This window comes from Rhinichthys klamathensis, unplaced genomic scaffold (genome assembly GCF_029890125.1).
Source record: "Rhinichthys klamathensis goyatoka isolate OS25496 unplaced genomic scaffold, OSU_Roscu_1.1 h1tg000004l_1, whole genome shotgun sequence".
Taxonomy (NCBI): domain Eukaryota; kingdom Metazoa; phylum Chordata; class Actinopteri; order Cypriniformes; family Leuciscidae; genus Rhinichthys; species Rhinichthys klamathensis.
In genome coordinates this window covers 3016648-3038499 of record NW_026606557.1, presented here as the reverse complement: position 1 = coordinate 3038499, position 21852 = coordinate 3016648, and the positions used below count along the sequence as shown (strand labels likewise).

The 21852-nt window shown below is 39.5% G+C and overlaps 1 protein-coding gene across 1 annotated transcript in view; it reads left to right on the top strand.

Annotated features, from left to right (window-relative positions):
- Positions 1-21852, top strand: part of tecpr1b (tectonin beta-propeller repeat containing 1b) — a 50579-nt gene that overhangs the window by 231 nt on the left and 28496 nt on the right. The window contains exons 2-12 of the mRNA XM_056251493.1: positions 2994-3179; positions 3280-3402; positions 3490-3612; positions 9875-10049; positions 11300-11397; positions 11688-11789; positions 14229-14359; positions 14894-15327; positions 16550-16626; positions 16709-16864; positions 18315-18464. Coding sequence (XP_056107468.1) covers positions 2994-3179; positions 3280-3402; positions 3490-3612; positions 9875-10049; positions 11300-11397; positions 11688-11789; positions 14229-14359; positions 14894-15327; positions 16550-16626; positions 16709-16864; positions 18315-18464 — 1755 coding nt within the window. The remainder of the gene's footprint in view (positions 1-2993; positions 3180-3279; positions 3403-3489; positions 3613-9874; positions 10050-11299; positions 11398-11687; positions 11790-14228; positions 14360-14893; positions 15328-16549; positions 16627-16708; positions 16865-18314; positions 18465-21852) is intronic.

Here is a 21852-nt window from a genome sequence, read left to right as displayed (position 1 = left end):
TCACTTTCATATTCTTACTCGGATTTTCAATTCAATTGCGTAAATACTGTAAACATAATAAGGTCCCATTTGTTAAAGTCGGCATGAAATGGAAGTTGCGATATTCTTTATTTCCCTACTGTGACGTAGGAGTGAAACTCACTGCTTCTGGAACAAGAACAAATGTAGGGCGGGGCTTGATTTTGTCCATGTGGATTTGATTGGATGGTTGTGGTTTGCTATTGGCTGATCTCATGTGAGTGACAGGTTGCCCCGCCCTCTCGCCAGTAAACACATCATCAGAGATGAGCTGCAAGAGGAGGGGAAGTTATTCGGATTCAAGATTACAAAGCACAAGAATTAAAAAAAATTATGTGCACAGATAAATCATTTAGGTTTCACTTTATTGTAAGGTGTTACTGTGTAATTATAGATTTAAGTCACGAGTAATATTAATTAACTACATGTACTGGTGAAACTCGAAAAATTAGAATATCGTGCAAAAGTTCATTTATTTCAGTAATTCAACTTAAAGGTGAAACTAATATATTATATAGACTCATTACATGCAAAGTGAGATATTTCAAGCCTTTATTTGTTATAATTTTGATGATTATGGCTTACAGCTTATGAAAAACTTTTCACAATATTCTAATTTTGAATTTGGGGTTTTCATAAGCTGTAATCCATAATCATCAAAATTATAACAAATAAAGGCTTGAAATATCTCACTTTGCATGTAATGAGTCTATATAATATATTAGTTTCACCTTTAAGTTGAATTACTGAAATAAATGAACTTTTGCACGATATTCTAATTTTTCGAGTTTCGCCTGTACTTACTACAGAGTTAGGAATAGGGTTTGGTTTAGGGTTAGTTGGTATGATGTATAATTTATAGTTATCACTATAGTAAAGTACATGTAACGTGTAACAAGGACACTGTAAAATCAAGTGTTACCAACATTTATAAATACTGCAATATTATACTGCAATAATCCATTAAAAGCAAGAATTGTCCATTTTGATTTCACGGTGTCTTAAACATTAGTTAATGCGTCAACTAACTTTTCTAAATGAAGTAAGAAAATACAACAGGTTATTGTTAGTTCATGTTAGCTCAGCTCCATTAAAGACCTATTATGCCCCTTTTTTACAAGATGTAATATAAGTAAATAAATAAAATACCCCACAGATCATTTATTATACCATTTTTGAGTGGAAGGAAATTTTATTTTCGTGTATGTATCTTTAAATGCAAATGAGCTGCTGCTCCCGCCCCCATTTCCAGAAGAGGGCGGAGCCTAACGGTATTATACTAAGTTCTCTTTCACGTCTTATTGCGCTTAAACTGTCAAATACACATGTGGTTATGTCAAAAACACACAAAGTTCACATAAACCCGGTCAGTTATGTCTGTGAATGTAAACAGCAAGTAAGGAAATCCCCTGTGTATATTAGATCTGTGTATTAAAGTGAAAGAAGCTTAATATACAGTACCTACTGCTATAGTGTTAATATGAATCAAACCATAAAAGAAAACCTAAAATCACTCACTCTGAGACACCTCACCAGCATTTAAACTACTGTCATATCATACACACACAGAAACTCACGGCGATCCGTCAAAATAAAAGTTCGATTTAACTTGAGAAATTGTGACAGAAAGTTGTACAGTAGAATTTTGCTACGTCTCAATGTAATAATAACACTAACACTAATAATAATGAAAAATAATAATAAGAACAAATTATTTTTTTAAACTTGATAGGCTATTTTAAGGAATATTCATATTTTTTTATATTTTAATTATTCAATGTTTTAATTTGAATAGTAAAGCTCTGTTGTGCAGCACTTTGTTTGACAAGGTCATGATTAAAAGATAAATTAAATTAATGTTGTATGCCTGCATTTGATTGCAAGAAAAATGTAAATAAACAACAGAGAATTTCACAAAAACAAATATTTCATAGAAATGATTTAAAAAAATATATATATAATAATAAATGGTTGTTTTTATGAAGTAAATTAATTAGACATCCTTTTTTTGATTATTAAAATGTAATTAAACCATTAAAAAGGATTCCAGAAAACAGAATTTGGTCAAAAAAATAAATAAAACTGAGTTCGAGAAAGAAAAAAAACTTTTAATAAATGCTTTCAATTAATTACACATGCTTTTTGATGACTAAAATGTAATTAAACCATTAAAATGGAGTCCCAAAAAAAAAAGGGATCCAGAAAAATTACAACAGAAAATAAAAAATAAAAAATAAAACAGATTTCATTGCAGGGCCCTATTTAGCATCTTTATTAAGAAAGCATTTCTTACTTGAACTGGCGTGGAGATAAAGACGGTGGACGATGTACAGCTCACTGGGGGCGGGGTCTATATGCTAATAGGACAGTCATGGGCGGGGCCTAATCATTAAGCTAATCTGCAAACGGCTTGTTCTGAGACACTGCTTATGATTTATGGGGATTAAAAAAAGAGGAGTGTGTGGACTTTTACCATTATAGGGTGGTTGTGCACACTGCAAACTAAACATTTATGTTCAAACACCATGTAACAGTGAATTTGCATTATAGGTCCTCTTCAAATTATTTTAACAGATACAACTTTTGAATTTAATAATGTATTAGTAAACAATTAATATTGACAGAAACTAATAAATGCTTTAGAAGTATATATAACATTTGCATGTCGTGCAACAGTTATAATTTTGATGATTATGGCTTACAGCTTATGAAAACCCCAAATTCAAAATCTCAGAAAATTAGAATATTCCATGAAATCAATAAAAAAAAAGGATTTTAAATACAGAAATGTCGGCCCTCTGAAAAGTATAATCATGCATATGTAGTTATACTAAATATATTAGATTCATCTTTGAATTTGAATTACTGAAATATGTTCTAATAATTCAAATTTTTTATATTAGAATATGTAGGTTTCTGTATTGGTTTGCCACAAATCTCCTCTGACCTGCTAAGACTCTCTGTGTGTTTTCCAGAGGTGGAACCCAGTTGAGGGTTTCACAGACACACTCCTCCCGACAGACCGCTGGCAGTGGACGGATGAGTCCGGCTCCATCCCACAGCCCCTTCACAGCTTTGAGCTGCCGTCTGCTAACTGGGAGTGGGAGGGCGACTGGTACGTGGATGATGAAAGCTGTGGGAGGGAATCCACTGAGACTGGGGTGAGGGACACAATCTCATAAACTCCCCCCATCCCAAACCTAACTTACTCGACACTTAACCTCTAAACCCAGCAGCGCTGACCCTCTCCTGTGCCGTCAGGGCTGGGAGTACGCGGTGGACTTCCCTGCAGCCTTCAGCAAAGACAAGAAGTGGAATTCATGTGTCCGTCGCAGGCGATGGCTTCGCTACAGGAGATATAAAGCACTGGGATCATGGGCCAAGGTGGAATCACCAGTAAAAAGCTCAAAAGTGTAGTTCTTTCAATGTTAAACACGCATGTCGCATTGAGAAAGTGTGTTTTTGGCGCAGGTGCCTTTGGACCGGGGCAGGTCTCCGCCCGAGCCCTTCGTCGACCTCAGCTGTGGAGGCTGGGACATGAGCGACGGCCCTGAGAAGCACATTCACCTGTGGGCCGTGTCCCAACAAGGGAAGGTTTGTGCAAAGGAATAGGCCTGGTTTAACACAAGTTATGTGCAATGTTGTCGACTGCACAGAATATAGCGTAGATAACTATATATACACTACCAATCAAGAGTCTTTTTGGAAAGAAATTAATACTTTTATTCAGCGAGGACACGTTAATTTAATAAAAAGCGACAATTATAATGTTACAGAAGATTTCTATTTCCAATAAATGCTGTTTTTTTTTACTTTCTCGTGAAAGAATCCTGACAAAAATTACGGTTTCCACGGAAATAAGAACCAACACAACTGTTTTTAACACTGATAATAATCAGAAATGTTTCTTGAGCATCAAATCATCATATTGGAATGATTTCTGAAGGATCATGTGACACTGAAGACTGGAGAAATGATGATATTTCAGCTTTGATCACGGGAATGAAATACATTTTACAATATATTAACCTAAAAAATAAGCAGCTTGTTAATAGTGAGAACTGGAGGCTGAACTAAAGTGTTACCAAAACCTCTTTAAGCAGTGAAGCTGTGGTTGCATTGCAGATATCTGAGCACTAGAGGCCGCTGCGGTCCTGTTGTGTGATTCAGTGAGTAGGGGGAGGCTGCAGACCTGGAGCCGGCAGATATACCTATGAGATATACGCCCCTGACAGTTTTAAGCCCCGGCAGTTTTAGGACCCTGTTGTTTCTGATGCGTCCAGTAGAGGGATATACTGCGAAATAACATCATTAAATCGACGCTTAATAACCCGTCCATAGACTTGACAATTTTGTGTTTTTTGTTAATTTAAATATAAACGTTATAGTGTAGATCTGCACGGATTAAATTATCTGTTTAACAAAAAAACAAGGGGGGTAAACGGACATCAAAAGAGATTGAATTAGGTTACACAAATCAATGCAATATTACATTTCGTCAATATAAAAACATGTAAGGTTCTTTACAACAGACTCAATGATATTATTTGTTTTATAAACCTTTGAGTTTAAAGGTTCTGACATTTTCTTAAAGGAAGAAAAAAATGACCTTTATATCAGAGGAGAATATTCTAGAATCAGGATTACTTTGAATGGTTCTGTCTTTATGAAGATGAAACTTGCCCAGAAGACAAAGTAATAATACCGTATAAGCAAGTTTAACATCGTTAGAATTAAAATCTGACAAAAATAGATTCTGTCATTTGTATGTTAAATAATCTGCTAAAGTTATTGTTTTTTAGCAATGATGCAACATTTATTATTTATAAACGATTAGCTCGATAGAGCTAGGGTAGGTAGATATCAATTCATTTATATATCAATGGATGGGTCTATAATGTATTTTGACATGTTTCTGTTCTATTTGGCTTAAACTTAGCTAACCACGTGTAGGTTTAGCTTCCCCTATCTTCTCTACTCAATTTAAAATTAAAATTTTAATTTTCTTTTGTTGCCTGTCTTTAGCTTGGCCTCTTCTGGTAAGACTCTGTTTACTCCTTGCATTAAAACATACTCCACATGGTTTATAGAGCAATATTACAGTAGATAATGGAAATATGTTAAAAAAAATTACAGTCTATGGTGTGAACACACAAAAGACACATTTATAATAGGTATGTAAATCTCTCTCTCTCTCTCTAAGTAAAGAGTTAAACTGCACACTCACTCAAATACGTTAAAACACATTAAAAACTTTCCCCATATGGTTTGAATGTAGATTCTGGTTTGAGTTGTTTCTTATAAATGAGATGATCTAATGATCTCATTTATATCTTAATATACATTTTTTCTTAAAATAGCTTACTGATCTGGACTCAAATGTAGGGTATGTGCACTTAATGTGGGTTTAATCATACTCTGTCTTTACCAAGTTCTCTTTAACTTGGATCTCATAAAGGTGTGTTTGCTTTAGCTACTTAAGGAAATACACACACACACACACACACACAGGGACAAGGTCAAATTCACCATGGATGTCCTTTTTAACTTTTTTAATGTTTCATTTTTAAATGTTTCATCAGTGAGCAGGAGCAGTTAAAGAAAAAAAACAGTAAAAGAAGAGTGGCAAACCATAGGGGAGTCATCATAATTCATAAATGGTGTTAATAAATATTTTTTTGTGAACAACAATATTGTCTATATTTTCTAAATGGCCCATGGAATTTTAGAAAAGGGATAAATTGTGTTTGTCTTCATAAAATGCTGTGTAGGACACTGTTTTGTAGCTGTATGATGACCAATAGAATAGTACAGCAGATATTTCATCGAGGATCCATATTATTACACGGTACTGCATGTTTAATGGGCTAAATATAGTTAATATCTAAATGTGACTTTATATAAATTCACAAAAACATATTTCACTCAGTCTCCTGTATATAAAAACCTACGGTGAATTGGCCTATAACTGCGGTAGGTCATAGCATCACCTGTCATAACACATAGTTGATCCAACTATGTGTATTTTTAATTTTTCAATTCACAAAAACAAATAGTCTTCTGTAGGTTGAGTGAAGAGAGTGAAGCCCAACTGAATATCTACAGAAAATTTAATCCGTGGAGATCTACACTGTAACGTTTATATTTAAATTAACAAAAAACAAAAAATTGTCAAGTCTATGGACGGGTTATTCATGTGTAAGCGTCGATTTAATGATGTTATTTCGCAGTATATCCCTCTACTGGACGCATCAGGAACAACAGGGTCCTAAAACTGCCGGGGCGTAAAACTGCCAGGGGCGTATATCTGCCGGCTCCAGGTCTGCAGCCTCCCCATATAGGATTCAGTGTGTCAAAAGGCTGCTGCTTTAGTAGTGTTCATCTACTGTTATAGACCTTATGCACCAGAGAAACGTGGGCGCCGTCATCTTTAGAATATTGTCTTTGAACTTCCGTTTTTGCGGTCGCTCTGTATATTTCTATGGCATCGCTGTCCAGGAGTAATTCGCTGGTGAAGTGGATTTACTTATTGTAGAGTTAACAAAAGTTATCATGAGCATTGCAATGTTTATCATAAGCATTGTAAAGCAGATGTCTTAACAAATGTCGACTGGGAAATTGTTTTACGAGCAGTTCATTCATGTCTATGCAAGATCGCTGTGAAAATACAGACCGGAAGTCAAAAGACAACGAGCGCAGCTCTGAAAAGTGGCGGGACTACATAAGGTCTATAGTGTTTATTAATACAGTTTAAGGTTTAGTCATTTTGTTGTGATTTAATTGTTTTTTAAATGTTTCTATTAAGCTTTAATTTATTCAATAATATAGCAAATTAATATATTTTTTTCAGTTTTTGTTTTTTTATAATTGTTTTGCTGGGACTGAAACATTATTTCAGTTAGTTGCCAGAGCAATATTTCTAATTTTAGTTTTAGGTTTTCAACTTTTCATCTAATATTTGTATGTTGTTTTATCTCGGCTTTATATCAATCAACAGAAACGATTTATGCTAGTTTGAGGGGACGTTTACACAACAACGATATGCTTAAAACGGACAAGTTTTTCCTTTGAGGTTTCCACACCAATGTTCAAAACGATCCCCATACGCTGATTTCACTCAGCCGCCATTTTGAAATCAAAATCGAGGCTCCGGTGGGAAGAACCCCGGAAGTACAGATAGACAACAATGCTTGGACTACCAACCAAGGGGGTAATCCATCGACCGGAAGTTGAAGCCGGCCGGGTGCTGCCATGTTGTAGCAGAACTTCACTTGCGTTAGCATTTCCATTGACTCCCATTCATTTTTGCGTCACTTTGACAGCGAATAACTTTACATCTGAGGCGTTTAAAGACTCCATTTGTCCATTATTTATTTCTAAAGAAACACGACAATGTATAAAGGGCTCCATTACCTTCTATGTTACACTATGGCCCCGTAGAAACAGATTTAGTAAAAATAGGCTAACGATTGCGTCATAACCACTCGACTCTCTGTCGCGCTGTTCAGAAATGACCGTACAGACAGGAGGAGAAGCTCGCAGGCAATCGGGGGGACGTCCCGTCAAGGGAGAAGCCCATAGATAATGAGTCCATAAAAGCAACGGAATACTTACTCCTGCTCACTCACGCCAAAGAACTCTTTGCTCAAGTTCCCCGTCTCTGCAAGATTAACGTTGGCAGTTTTCACGCACAGCTACTAGAAGATTAACGTCTGTCAGACAGGTTGCTCACGTCATCAAGCTTAGTTTGAGTCGGTTTGAGTCTGCGCGTCAGGAACGGAAGTTCTCAAAAATCGCTAAAAGTGGGCTTCAACTGTCTCAACTGAGTTCCAATGAGATCGCTCTGTCCATTTCTTTTACTGTCTATGCTACCAACCTGAAGCTGCTGCCGCGATTTACACTATTGGATGTTAATATCCAATATAGGATATGTATATAGTTTGTTCCTGGTTCTTTTTTTTACGTTCTGAATTATATATAAAAAAATAATTTTATTTATAAATGAATTTCACTGTATATAGTCTAAAGTATGAAAGAAATGTATGTACATTTTTAGAATAACTAATTTCTACATTAAACACAACAATACGCCATCGCATTCGCAACTCTCCTATGATTAAAAGCGACACTTCCGGTTTTCTTCCCACCGGAGGCGATATTTTTTTTCACAGGATGGTAGGGGAAGACTCATGAATATTCATTAGGGAACTCATCCCTGATTGGTCTGATGACCTACCCCTAACCCCGCCCCTAAACCTACCCGTCACTGGGGGTCTGATGACTTACCCCTAACCCCGCCCCTAAACCTACCCGTCACTTAAGACCGGGTTATGGGTTAAGACCAATCAGGGATGAGTTCCCTAATGAATATTCATGAGTCTTCCCCTACCATCCTGTGAAAAAAAATATCGCCCACCGGAGCCATTTCAAAATGGCGGCTGCGTGAAATAAGCGTATTCACACTGATCAGTGAAACCATAGATATCCATAATAAAGGCTAGATGTCTCGTCCGTGCTGCTGGCCAATGGAGGTCGACGACCGCACCTGGCGGCCATCTTGTCACAAGCAGCTCGCTCACTCGTAACATTGTGTTTTAATGGAGCATGTACTTTTTAAATAATCATAACTTGCTCAATTTTCTACCAATTTTCAAACGGTTTGGTTTGTTATAAACGTCAGAGATGTAGTTATGACACTGCATACTTATGAATCATAAGTTTATCAATAAATAATCATCCAGAATTATAGCTACGTTAATAACGTTTGTAAGAAATCAAACCGTTTGTAAATCCGTCAAGATTCCAACGAGATAAGAGTGTTTGTGTTCGTGCTGATCACTCATCTTACATCAGGTATCACAGAACCCGCCAGAAAGCTTGCCTGTGACAAGATGGCCGACGGTGATTACGATAGAGACTCCGCCGTAAGACATCTAGCCTTTATTATGGATATCTATGTGTGAAACGACTAGAAACCCTGTATTCTGCTGTCAGGCCATTAGATGGTGATGAAACACTATAGACTGTAATACACCAGTGCATGACGTCATCGTCTTCAGAGATTCACGTTTTTGTTGTTTACACGGAGACCGTTTTCTACTATAAACTGAAGACTTTTTATGCGTTTTGGCCGTTCGTTTACAAGAAAACGGCGTTTTGGGTGCTTGAAAACACAAACTTTTTGAAAACGGGTTTCAAAGTGCAAGTTTTTGAAAACGGTCTCTGTGTAAACAATAAAAACACGAATCTCTGAAGACGATGACGTCCTGCACATGTGTATTACATGTTCAGTCTATAGTGTTTCATCGCCATCTACTGGCCTGGCAGCAGAATACAGCGTTTTCAGTCGTTTTCGTGGATCCGTGTGAATGGGAATCGCTTTGACAATGGTGTCGTCTGTACGCGGAAAACTCAAAAGTAAAAACTTCTCAGTTATAAGCGTATCATTGTCGCGTAAACGTACCCTTTGAAACCCGTTTTCAAAAGTTTGCGTTTTCAGCCAGCCAAAGCGCCGTTGACGTGTAAACTAACGTCCAAAACGCATAAAAAGTGTTACGTTTTTAGTTGAAACCGGTGTCGTGTAAAGCCCCTCAGTTCACCTGTTTGCAGTTGCAGGGCAGTTTTGTGACCACTAGAGCTCACTGCTGTTCTGGGACGTGCTCTTTATATGTTGAGCTCAGCCGACGCCTCCTTACCTTATGGATTAACCACATGCTCACAGGAATCTGAACCATTTCCCAGCCTAGTGGTTAATTTAAACACTCGCTGAATGTTTTGTCATGTTTATGATGTGTTAAAATTCTATTCCTGCCACCACACAGATCTCAGGTGTGTGTGTGTGTGTGTGTCTACACAGCTGTGGTCCCGCACAGGCATCAGCCAGCAGAACCCGGAGGGGACACGATGGGAGCCCGTCCAGGTTCCCCGAGAGGTGGCACAGGTCAGCGCCGGCCCGAAAGACCTGCTTTGGGTCGTTCTCTGGGACGGACAAATGCTGGCCAGGACGGGCATCAGTAAAGACTGTCCTAAAGGTCCGACACTGACACATTTATTCCTGTCCTTTGAATTCACACACACAGAATGCAGAACATACAGTACATGTTTTGAATGGCATCTATTCACGGTCAAACTGTGATCATGGTCACGGTCATGTCAATAGCATGACAGAGGTATGAACACACAGAGGGCCTAAAGAGCACGTGTGACACTTGAGCCACACTTAAAAATGTCCAGATGTCATTGCAGGCAAACATGTGAATCTCTTTTCTCTTCACTAACGTCTCACTTGTTTGCATAATTTTTGCTCATCGTCTTTGAATCAGCTGGTGATTTTTAGTGGACTTATGAAGTCAGTCCTAAAGTTCTCACAGGTGTGGAGAATCACATTAACTATCAACATGATCAAATAATGCTTGACAACTGCAAAATGTCTCAGTACTTTTTGTTTTTGTTTTGTAGTGTATCGATTTGTTTTATCATTTCAAACCTAACATAGTACAGTAACTTTTAGTGTAGCTTAATAGTCCAGACTCAATAGTGTGCCTTAAACTACATGGTGAAAAAGAAGTGTGCTTAATTGTATTGAACGTGCACTTGTAGTATATTTATTGAAAGGCTGTACTTGCAGATAATAATATAATAGTAATGAAATAAAAGGCCACTTAAGTGCACTAAAAGAACACACTTAAGTAGAATTTTACAAAAAAAAGTGCACTTTGTAATAATGTCACATTTTGAAAGTACATTTTAAGTCGTTATGTTTTAAAAATGTGTCATGCTTTATATTAAAAGAAGTGCACTTATTTTGATGTGTTGACTAACATACTTAAGCACAAGTACTTGATTATGATTTTAACTGTAGTGTGTTATTCAATAATACGTTTAAAGTTATTATATACTAAATTGCAACTTCATTACATAACTATAAATATATTTAAAAACATGTCATAAAAGTTCTAATAGAAATGACATGAGGATATTTTAGTTGACCATAAATGATTGTCAGTAGTAACTTTAACCATATTTACAAGAAAATAGAAGTAAAAATTAAATTATTACATATAAAGATGTGCTTAGTTCCTACTTAAGAGTGTCAAAAAAAACACTCTTGAGTTCAGTTCATTCATTCAGTCTGCACTTAAGTACATGCTTTTAAAGTATATTATTTTCATGATAAGTACTCTGTTTACAAGTCTGCTGAAGTGTACTTCTTTTACACAAGGGTACGTCGAGCATCTGTGTTGAAGTCTAATCTTTAACGGAGAGGTTTGCATGTTGTCAGGCTCATCGTGGGATCTAGTTGAGTCTCCAAGTCAGAAAGGAGCCGTTCATGTTGCCGTGGGCATCGCTGTCGTTTGGGCCGTTACTAAGGACAACAAAGTAAGACGATATTTAATGCTCTGTGCACTGCTTCGGCTTGACATTAATATCACTGCTATGGGTATCGCACATTCATTTAGTGCTATTAATTTAAAGGATTACTGTAATTTAAAATTCTGTAATAATATTGTCTTGCCATCAGAGTAATTGTGCAACGTAACTGTCCATTTTCATCTAAAAATGGAGTAAAAATAACCCAGATGATAATTGGCAGTGTGGCATATTACTGAAATGTTTATTCTTGCATAAAGAGTTCTGTGTGTGTGTGTGTGTGTGTGTGTGTGTGACAGGTCTGGTTCAGGAGGGGTGTGAATTCCCACAATCCCACTGGCTCAGGCTGGATCAGCATTGGTGGAGAGATGGTGATGCTCAGCGTGGGGCCCAATGACCAGGTGAGATGAGTGGAGTATCATATTATACTGTCTAACAATAAACACACTCACTGTAGAGCAGTGTTCTGCCAGGTGGTCAGTATACTCCGTATACTGTAACATGTAAACATGTAAACTGACATCATGTAAGGGGGCCCTAGAATTTTGTCTTTGACATTGGGGGGCCTTAAAATCCCCCTTTGGTGAAAATCAAGTGTTTATATGTCTATGTAGTGTTTTCAATATGCTTTAAGACAAACCATATGTAAATTCATAAGTCGACAGCATTGCTTAGTATTTTCTCCTTAAAACTGCAGTGAACCAAAGACAGTCTCAAAAACACGGTTTGAAATCACTGGTGTTTCTGACGTCACAAACTACCTTGTAACCAATCAGGTCAACGTGTGATCGTCAACCAGTGGATCTCTGAGCTGGTGTGAGTGAGTGGAGGCGGGGCTCATTTGCATATTCATAGAACACATACTAAATAAGGCAAGCGTGTAGAGTTACATTCAAGCTATTTTAAGGCATGACGGGAAAAAAATTCAAGGAAAAAACATTTAAATACACACTTTTGTTTTTGCCCCCATTTTTCATGAGCTGAACTCAAAGATCTAAGACTTTGTCTATGTACACAAAAGGCCTATTTCTCTCAAATATCGTGTCTAAATAAATCTGTCTAAATCTGTGTTAGTGAGCACTTCTCCTTTGCCGAGATAATCCATCCACCTCGCAGGTGTGGCATATCAAGATGCTGATTAGACAGCATGATTATTGCACAGGTGTGCCTTAGGCTGGCCACAATTAAAGGCCACTCTGTTTTACTGTATTGGGGGGATCCGGGGGAAAAAATAGTTGATTGTGGCCTGTGAAATGTTTGTCCACTCCTCTTCAATGGCTGTGCGAAGTTGCTGGATATTGGCAGGACCTGGAACACGCTGTCGTATCTGTTTCGAACTCCCAAAACAAACTCCAAACTAAGTTAGTTTTGTCCGAAATGACGTCACATCAGTTCATTCTTCGATTTCGCTTGAAGTATATCGGGGCCTTTAGTGCAGTTCATTTGAATAAGTGTGAACGCTGCCATCTTGAACCCTTGTGAGAACCAAACAAGCGGATAGAGACCACTCCACACGATCAAGCCACATGATTTGAGGTATCATCTTGTCTGTAGTGCAACAAGTGCAGGGCAAGATAAGTTCAATAGTTAGGGTTCTGGGTTTGTTCAAATCATTTACCCCAAGTACGAGCGATAACAAACTTCACTAACAAGCGATGAATCAATCTGGATAGAGTTCATCGCACTCACAATCACTGTTGCTGATATCATATTTCATCTGGTGATATTGTAATAATCATTTTCTCCTGTGTGGACAACTCTAGGGGTCCCAGTACTTGCCCTTGGGGGACACCCATCCATCTGCTGTGGGCCGGGAAAGGGGTGGGGCAGACAGTTCTGATTACACTCCTGTTCTCACATGAAGCTTTGAGGATTAACCATCATTAGATCCTCAGACCAATATGTGCACCCAGCACAACAGCCCGACTGTATTCACGGTCCATGTTTATACGCACAAACACCCGTCGTCCAATCAGCTTCTCCAGCTCGCACTGGCTCCTCCTTCCCGCCAGGACCGGAATGTGAGGTCTGGTGGAGTTGGGTGTCCGTGGGTGTTGATTACTAGAGCCACTGAGTCTCAGTGTGGAGTTTGCAAGCGATGCAAACCTTCTCTCTGCATCTCTCTCTCTCTCTCTCTCTGTAACTTGACCCTTTGACCGCCTGGCTCAGCCCAGCCATATATATACACCTCCAATTCTTTCACCCGCGCACAGCCATATGGGAACGTCTAATTTGAGTTTGGCCGCACTCCGCCATTCCATACTTCACATTTTATTACTAACCGCTTGGACCGTGTGTTCAGCTCAGCTGCGACGCTCATATTTTGAACCTGTTCGTCAATTTGACTTAATAAGAAACAATATCCTGTCTATGAGAACTATGTCAGCACATAAAAAGAAAAGATTAGAAGATCGTCTCATAACATGATGATTTTCTGATGCCAACTTCATTATAATGCAGTTGATTTTATTATATTGTGTATTATTGAGATGGGTCGATCAAGCATTCTGCGATCGTATATTTATATAATAACCATAACATCCGGTAGTCAGACCCTCTCCGAACTTCCAATGCAAACACTACCGTTCAAAAGCTTTGTGCGAATCTAAGTGTGCGAATCAGTGTGAAGTTACTAAAATAGAGTCTTTTAATGAAACTTAATGATACTTTGCTTTTAATGTTTAGAGGATATGACTCAAACAGAGTGATGTTGTCCCGAATGTTTTGATATCTCAGCTTGAAGAAGATATGTAAAAACACTGTTGATGTGATGTATACATATATATTTATTTTATATATATATAAAATCTATATTTTATGTGTGTTTTTCTGTGTCGCAGGTTTGGGGTGTTGGCAGCGATGACCGGACCGTGTATTTTCGTCATGGCGTGACAGGCACAGAGGTCACCGGAAGGTCATGGGTCGCAGTGTCGGCTCAGCTTGATAGCAGCAAAAGCATAAATCATTCCAGGTAGTGGAAAAACACTGTACAGGACAGTGATGCCCGACATGCCCTGTTTAAATAGGATCCAGAGGGGACCTAGAAAACAGAACTTATGACTTTAAAGGAGAAACATTAGGTCTATAAAAGCTTCAGTTAGCTTAAAACAGTTAACATCTTAGCACGTTCAATCTTTCACGTTCAATCAGTCGTTTAACCCTATAATGCCAACTGTTTTATATAACTGTCTGCTGAAAATATATCCACAACTTAACAACAACACTGAATTAGGAACACACAGTTTATTTGTCGATTAATTGCATGTAAAAGTTGTGTTCATTACTAAAATAGTGTACTGTATGTGCAAACCCCCCCTTACCCCCTCCCCCTCCCCTTGTGTGTCAAAAGGAACACATTTCTGTTTTGGTGTTGATGAAGGGTCACTTGAGCTTTATTGATGGGCTGTTGGGCAACACTAGCACAGCAGGATCCTCATATTTCCCGTCCGTCCAGCAGATGGCGCTGTGTGTGTCAGTGCCCTGAATGCTTCTGTGTCTTTCCCAGTGTCCATGCGCACGGTGATGCCGGTGTGTTCGGTGGTGATGTCACCGCTCCTTCCCAGGGATCCGTTCTGGGCTGTGATGACACGGACATCCCGAAGCCACGTGTTCCCAAGATCACGAGTGACAGCTTTATCTCTGCGCTGGTGTCGGATCGCTCCGCTCCACTACACGACCCAACAGTGCCTCCCGATGTACCTGAGGGAGACCAGGTGACCGGCCCAGAGTCCGGTTCCTCTGTCCCGACCCCGACGCCATGGAGCAATGTAGACCTGGAGGAGATGAAGGCCTCGGTTCCCAGGAGCTCAGTGGCCACGTATCCCATCGAGCTGCAGCACAACACGGTAGAGCAGGAGGACACGCCGCCCTGGGCCTGGGTAACCGGTGGAGGATGTGACATCCATTCCAGATCACATGTCGACTGGTTTAACACCTCAGGTGCAACCCAGTTAAAGGGATAGTTCATTATTTACTCACCCTCACGTCATTCCCAACACTTTACTCGAAGCCTCTGTGTATAATGCATTATAGGTATTGATGTTGGCTTATGCGTTATTTCTTTTCATAAATAATTGTAAACAAAGTTCAAATGCATGTTAATACTTGCAGAATTCTTGTTACTTTTGAAATAGGTTGCTTTAATGCATTATACTTTCTGAGATTCATGAGATCATACAATGCATTACAGGGCATATTTAATACTTTTATAATGCGTTGTGTATGTATAAAGGCTTTAAGTAAAGTGTAACCGGTTTGTCAGAATGTGCAAATGCCTCAATTGACCGAGGCTGCCAAGATTAAAGACAACTCAAAAGTATCATAAAAGCGGTTTATTCGACACATACACTATATTCAGTTTCCCCATATTCAAGAATGCCGCATCAAAACGTGTGACATTAATGATGGCATACGGCACAGGTTCTCATGCGTCTCTTAATCGATCATTTGAATATGAACATGAAATAGACATGAGAAATGAGGAATTTGACATTCAGTTTTAATGGCTAAGTTTTATATTCATAATGTTTTGGGGATAAAGGCCATTAAATGGTTAGTAATGGCCTTGACTAGTAAAAAAATCATCACACTGCACAACATTCACGGTCAATATTGTTGCACATTTAAGATCTGTTTTTAATTCTGAGAGTTGAAATATTGAGCTTACCAGGGACAATGCACATCCCCAATAAAACTTTTTGAAAGAAATTATTTTATTCACCAGATCTGGTACGCATTGAATCCACATGTACCAGATGTGGCCCGGATCTGGGCCGACACTATGTTGCTGTCTGGGAATGCATTACACGGATCAAAAGTGGCAGTAAAGATTTATAATGTTACAAAAGCTTTCTATTTCAAAGAAATGCAGGTGTTTTTTTGCACTTTCTATTCACCAAAGAATCCTGAAAAACTTGTTTTAAATTGTAATAATATTTCACAATATTACTGTTTTTACAGTGTTTTTGATCAAATAAATGCATCTTTGTTGAGCATAAGATACGTCTTCTGAAACGGTAAATTATCTTTTGAACGGTAGTGTAACAGGGTGAATGATGTCCCTCCCTCAATTATATATATATATAAAAAAAATATTCAATGAAATTGTCCGGGAGGTTTTGGCGATATAAAAGCAAGTCTCTACTGTGTTTGATTCTCTCAGATACCGGGCCGCTCTCTCCAGCCATCACCCCTGCCCTCGGTGCTCCACACACAGAACCAGGAGCCGCCGGAGAGAAGGTACTGCACTGTGAGCGGCACATGAGAGAATACGTCAATGGTGGATCTCAAATCATGCTCTGTGTGTGTGTGTGTGTGTCAGTCCGTGCGTGTGACGACAGGTCGCATGTGTTGGTGGAGGGACTGGGCTCCTCATGAGTGGGAGGACGTGAGCGTGACGCTGGAGCAGGTCACCGGTGCCGGAGCTCAGACAGGAGACATACTTTACCTCCACTACACTCAGCACCTGGACAAGAAGGTAGCACACACCGGGAGTGTGTGTTACCTTATTATTACCACAAAGTGCACTTTTTTAAAGTCTACCTCTGGTGCTCGTCGCATGTCTATATTTTAGTTCGATTATGTTTTTGGTAACACTTTATTTCGATGGTCCACTTTAGACGTTCTACTAACTATAAGTAACTTTGCAACTACATGTCAACTAACTGGCATTAGAGTATCAGTAGACTGTCTGCTTAATATCTGCTAACACTTTATTTTGATGCTCCCCCAACAGATATTCTGCTGACTATAAGTAACTTGGGAACTACAAGTCAACTTATTCTACTAACCCGAACCCGAACACCTAACTATAACCTAACAGTCTACTAATACTATGAGAGTTAGTTGACATGTAGTTGAAAAGTTACTTCTAGTTAGTAGAATGTCTAAAGTGGACTGTTGAAATTAAGTGGAACCATGGTTTTTTTTTTTTTTTTTTTTTAGGGGATTTGATGGTACTAAATCATATTTACAATGTATTTAAAATCCATTTATTCACTTTTTGAGCATAGACCTGAAAATTTAATTTCCAACTTAAGCTGTCGTAAGTCTTCAATGCTTTAGAGCACAGACTTGAGTTTGATCTCTTTATAAAGACGACATTTGGCAAATTATTGCTGAAGTGAAAAAAGTTTTAAAAGTTTTAATGTTTATTGTTATTAAAATGCACAAAAATACTATTTAATTTTTTTATATGAAAAACACATTTTACTCCAAAACTGCAAGAAAATCTAATCCATAAATCTAAACAAGTTGTGTTCCAAATGTTATCTAAAAAAATTAGCTTTCAGTCAGATTTTGTTTGGCCGCAGTACAGTCTCCACTAGATGAAATTCATTTCCCATTCATTTCCAATGCCGTCATGTTTGACTGCGAGGAGCACAAAGTGTGACTATTTTTTTCAGGACCATTTAACCTTTTCGAATAATGTCCATATTTTTTTTTGTGTGTGTTCACATAGCAAATGCCAAAACTTTTAAGTTTTGTACCATTCTGATCAAGAAAAAAAAAACGTAAAATTTTTCGGTGATAAATGACCGAAGAGCACCAGAGTTAAGTGTGTTAGAAACAAATGCGTCACAAATGTGTACTCGCTTAAAGTGCACTAAAGTGGCTTTTATTTCATTTAGATTATCTGCAAGTACAGGTTTATTTTTTATTTTTTTTCAATTAAACATTAAAGATTTGAAGTACTCTACAGTTCAGAACAGTTAAATACACTTCTTTTTCACATGGGTGTGTATGGTATATCAACAGACACATGTTGACTACATTTTTAAAAGAAGAGTTCACAAGCAAAATTAAATTATGGCAGTTTGTGGACTCTTTCAATGAATGTCATTACAAATGAAGATCAAAATGAGTTTGTGTTGTTGAAGATATGAGACTGTAATCTAATCCCACAATTGTCCTGATGTGTGTGTCAGTATCTGCATGCTGTGATGAAGGAGGTGACGGCCCTGGTGCCCGTGTTGAGGGACTCTCTGTACACTATGGCGGTGTACACCGCAGAGAGGACCAGGCACAGGAGCCCCATCTTACTGGCAACTCCGTCGCAGCAGGACTTCAGCACTTGGGTAAAAAGCCCTTATGATCAGCACATTTGGATAAAAAAGGATCTCTATGACATAAAACACACACAGGGGCCAAAATGCATACAATCTTACATCTTACCAGCCATGATCCTGTATTTGCATAATCTTCTTTAAAGTGCCCCTATTATGCTATTTTAAAGGTTCATAATTTTGTTTTGGAGGTTTTCTACAATAGGTTTACATGCAAGGTCAAAAAACACATTATGAGATACATTGCAGGATTACAGAGTCTGAAACGGTTTGATAAAGGATTCAGTCTCTCTAAACCCCTCCTTTCTGAGAGCCTCCTCTGCTCTGATTGGTCAGATGACCCAGTCTGTTGTGATTGGTCTACTCTGCTCTGATTGGTCAGGTGACCCAGTCTGTTGTGATTGGTCTACTCTGCTCTGATTGGTCAGGTGACCCAGTCTGTTGTGATTGGTCTACTCTGCTCTGATTGGTCAGATGACCCAGTCTGTTGTGATTGGTCTACTCTGCTCTGATTGGTCAGATGACCCAGTCTTTTGTGATTGGTCTACTGTGCTCTGATTGGTCAGATGGCCCAGTCTGTTGTGATTGGTCTACTCTGCTCTGATTGGTCAGGTGACCCAGTCTGTTGTGATTGGGCGGCAGTGGCTCAGTGGTTCATGTAGGTTCATGTTTGCGAACCGAAAGGTTGGTGGTTCAATCCCCGGTTCCACCTGACCAAGTGTCGAGGTGTCCATGAGCAAGACACCTAACCCCAGCTGCTCCCGACGAGCTAAATGGCGCCTTGTATGGCAGACACCGCCGTCGGTGTGTGAATGGGTGAATGTGAGGCAAATGTAAAGCGCTTTGGTGGCCATTGGGTCTGTGAAAGCGCTATATAAATGCAGTCCATTTATCATTTTACCATTGGCCTACTCTGCTCTGATTGGTCAGGTGGCCCAGTCTTTTGTGATTGGTCTCCTCTACTCTGATTGGTCAGGTGGCCCAGTCTTTTGTGATTGGTCTCCTCTACTCTGATTGGTCAGGTGACCCAGTCTTTTGTGATTGGTCTACTGTGCTTTGATTGGTCAGATGACCCAGTCTTTTGTGATTGGTCTACTCTGCTCTGATTGGTCAGATGACCCAGTCTGTTGTGATTGGTCTACTCTGCTCTGATTGGTCAGATGGCCCAGTCTGTTGTGATTGGTCTACTCTGCTCTGATTGGTCAGATGACCCAGTCTGTTGTGATTGGTCTACTCTGCTCTGATTGGTCAGGTGACCCAGTCTGTTGTGATTGGTCTACTCTACTCTGATTGGTCAGGTGACCCAGTCTGTTGTGATTGGTCTACTCTGCTCTGATTGGTCAGGTGTAGTGCTGCCGCGATTAGTCGACTTAGTCGACGTAATCGACCATGCAAATTAGTCGACGCCAATTGTTTTAGTCGACGTGTCGTTTTACTATTGACCGCATATTTATTTTTGGTCTCAAACGGCTCACTGTAATTCACCTCCACACACCAGTCTGTGCGATGTGCGCGCCCTGCTGGTTAATCTGCTATCCTCTTCCTTCCCCCTCCCCCGCCTTCACTGCTTTGATATGAAAAATTGCGGAGGCAGGTGACGGTGCTTTCACACTGGGCTCGTTTGCTGCGGTCCGAGCCCGCGCGCGATTGTTCCCGGCGCCCCCGCAGCGTTGGTCTGGTTTCACACTCAACTTAATTCTACCGAACCCTGGTGTGTTTGCGTGCATCTTACGCAATCGCAAACGTACACGGCGCATGATAGAAAACAGAACGCGGGTCAATATATATATATATTTTAATTAATTCTGTGCTATTATGCGCAGCTGAGTGAACAACACAGGTGCGTGTGTCGCATAAGGTGGCCTTCTGCTGCTTGCAAATTGACTCTTTTGAGGAGACACTTTTCCAAATGTGTTGCCCTGATTCCACGGGCTAAGCGCGAATACACTGCAGACTCGCTCTCGCTCGTATCCAAGGTAAATCATCAACATTATCATCCCTTACAAGTGTTTTTTTTAACTAAATACATAATCAGCTAAAACGCGCACCCGAGTCCGTGTTGCTTTCACATTCACGCGAACCGCGGCGCGGGCCCGGCATGCACGCAAGTGTAAACGAGAGCTGCATATCTGCGTCCCTGCCTGCTTCAGCGCGATTCATTATAAGGCAGAGCTAAGCGTAGTAGGCTAGTCCAGACTCTTTCAATTCAATTCCAATTTATTTGTATAGCGCTTTTCACAATACATATTGTTTCAAAGCAGCTTTACCTAAAATGCATGAGTGCATCTACTTTAGCCTACAATTCACAGTGATGTTATCAGTTATGCATTTCAGAAATGTACATATAAAAATGTACAGTAAGCTAATGTATTAATTTAAGGCAGGACAAAGAGCTAATTTAAGTAATGCATACATGCATGTTTGTTAATAGAGGATTAGATTAGGACTCTGACTAATGGTAATGGAAATGCAGATACTTATGCTTAGATTGTTAATACATAATGTTTTTCAACAGGTGACATTTTATATTTTGGCCCTTCAGTTCAAAATAAAATGGACACAACGAAATGACAAACAATGGTTTTTTTTAAATTAGTCGTTTAGATTAGTCGACTAATCGAAAAATTAGTCGAAAGATTAGTCGTTAGAAAATTAGTCGTTAGTGGCAGCACTAGTCAGGTGACCCAGTCTGTTGTGATTGGGCGGCAGTGGCTCAGTGGTTCATGTAGGTTCATGTCTGCGAACCAAAAGGTTGGTGGTTCAATCCCCGGTTCCACCTGACCAAGTGTCGAGGTGTCCATGAGCAAGACACCTAACCCCAGCTGCTCCCGACGAGCTAAATGGCGCCTTGTATGGCAGACACCGCCGTCGGTGTGTGAATGGGTGAATGTGAGGCAAATGTAAAGCGCTTTGGTGGCCATTGGGTCTGTGAAAGCGCTATATAAATGCAGTCCATTTATCATTTTACCATTGGCCTACTCTGCTCTGATTGGTCAGGTGGCCCAGTCTTTTGTGATTGGTCTCCTCTACTCTGATTGGTCAGGTGGCCCAGTCTTTTGTGATTGGTCTCCTCTACTCTGATTGGTCAGGTGACCCAGTCTTTTGTGATTGGTCTACTGTGCTCTGATTGGTCAGATGACCCAGTCTTTTGTGATTGGTCTACTCTGCTCTGATTGGTCAGATGACCCAGTCTGTTGTGATTGGTCTACTCTGCTCTGATTGGTCAGATGGCCCAGTCTGTTGTGATTGGTCTACTCTGCTCTGATTGGTCAGATGACCCAGTCTGTTGTGATTGGTCTACTCTGCTCTGATTGGTCAGGTGACCCAGTCTGTTGTGATTGGTCTACTCTACTCTGATTGGTCAGGTGACCCAGTCTGTTGTGATTGGTCTACTCTGCTC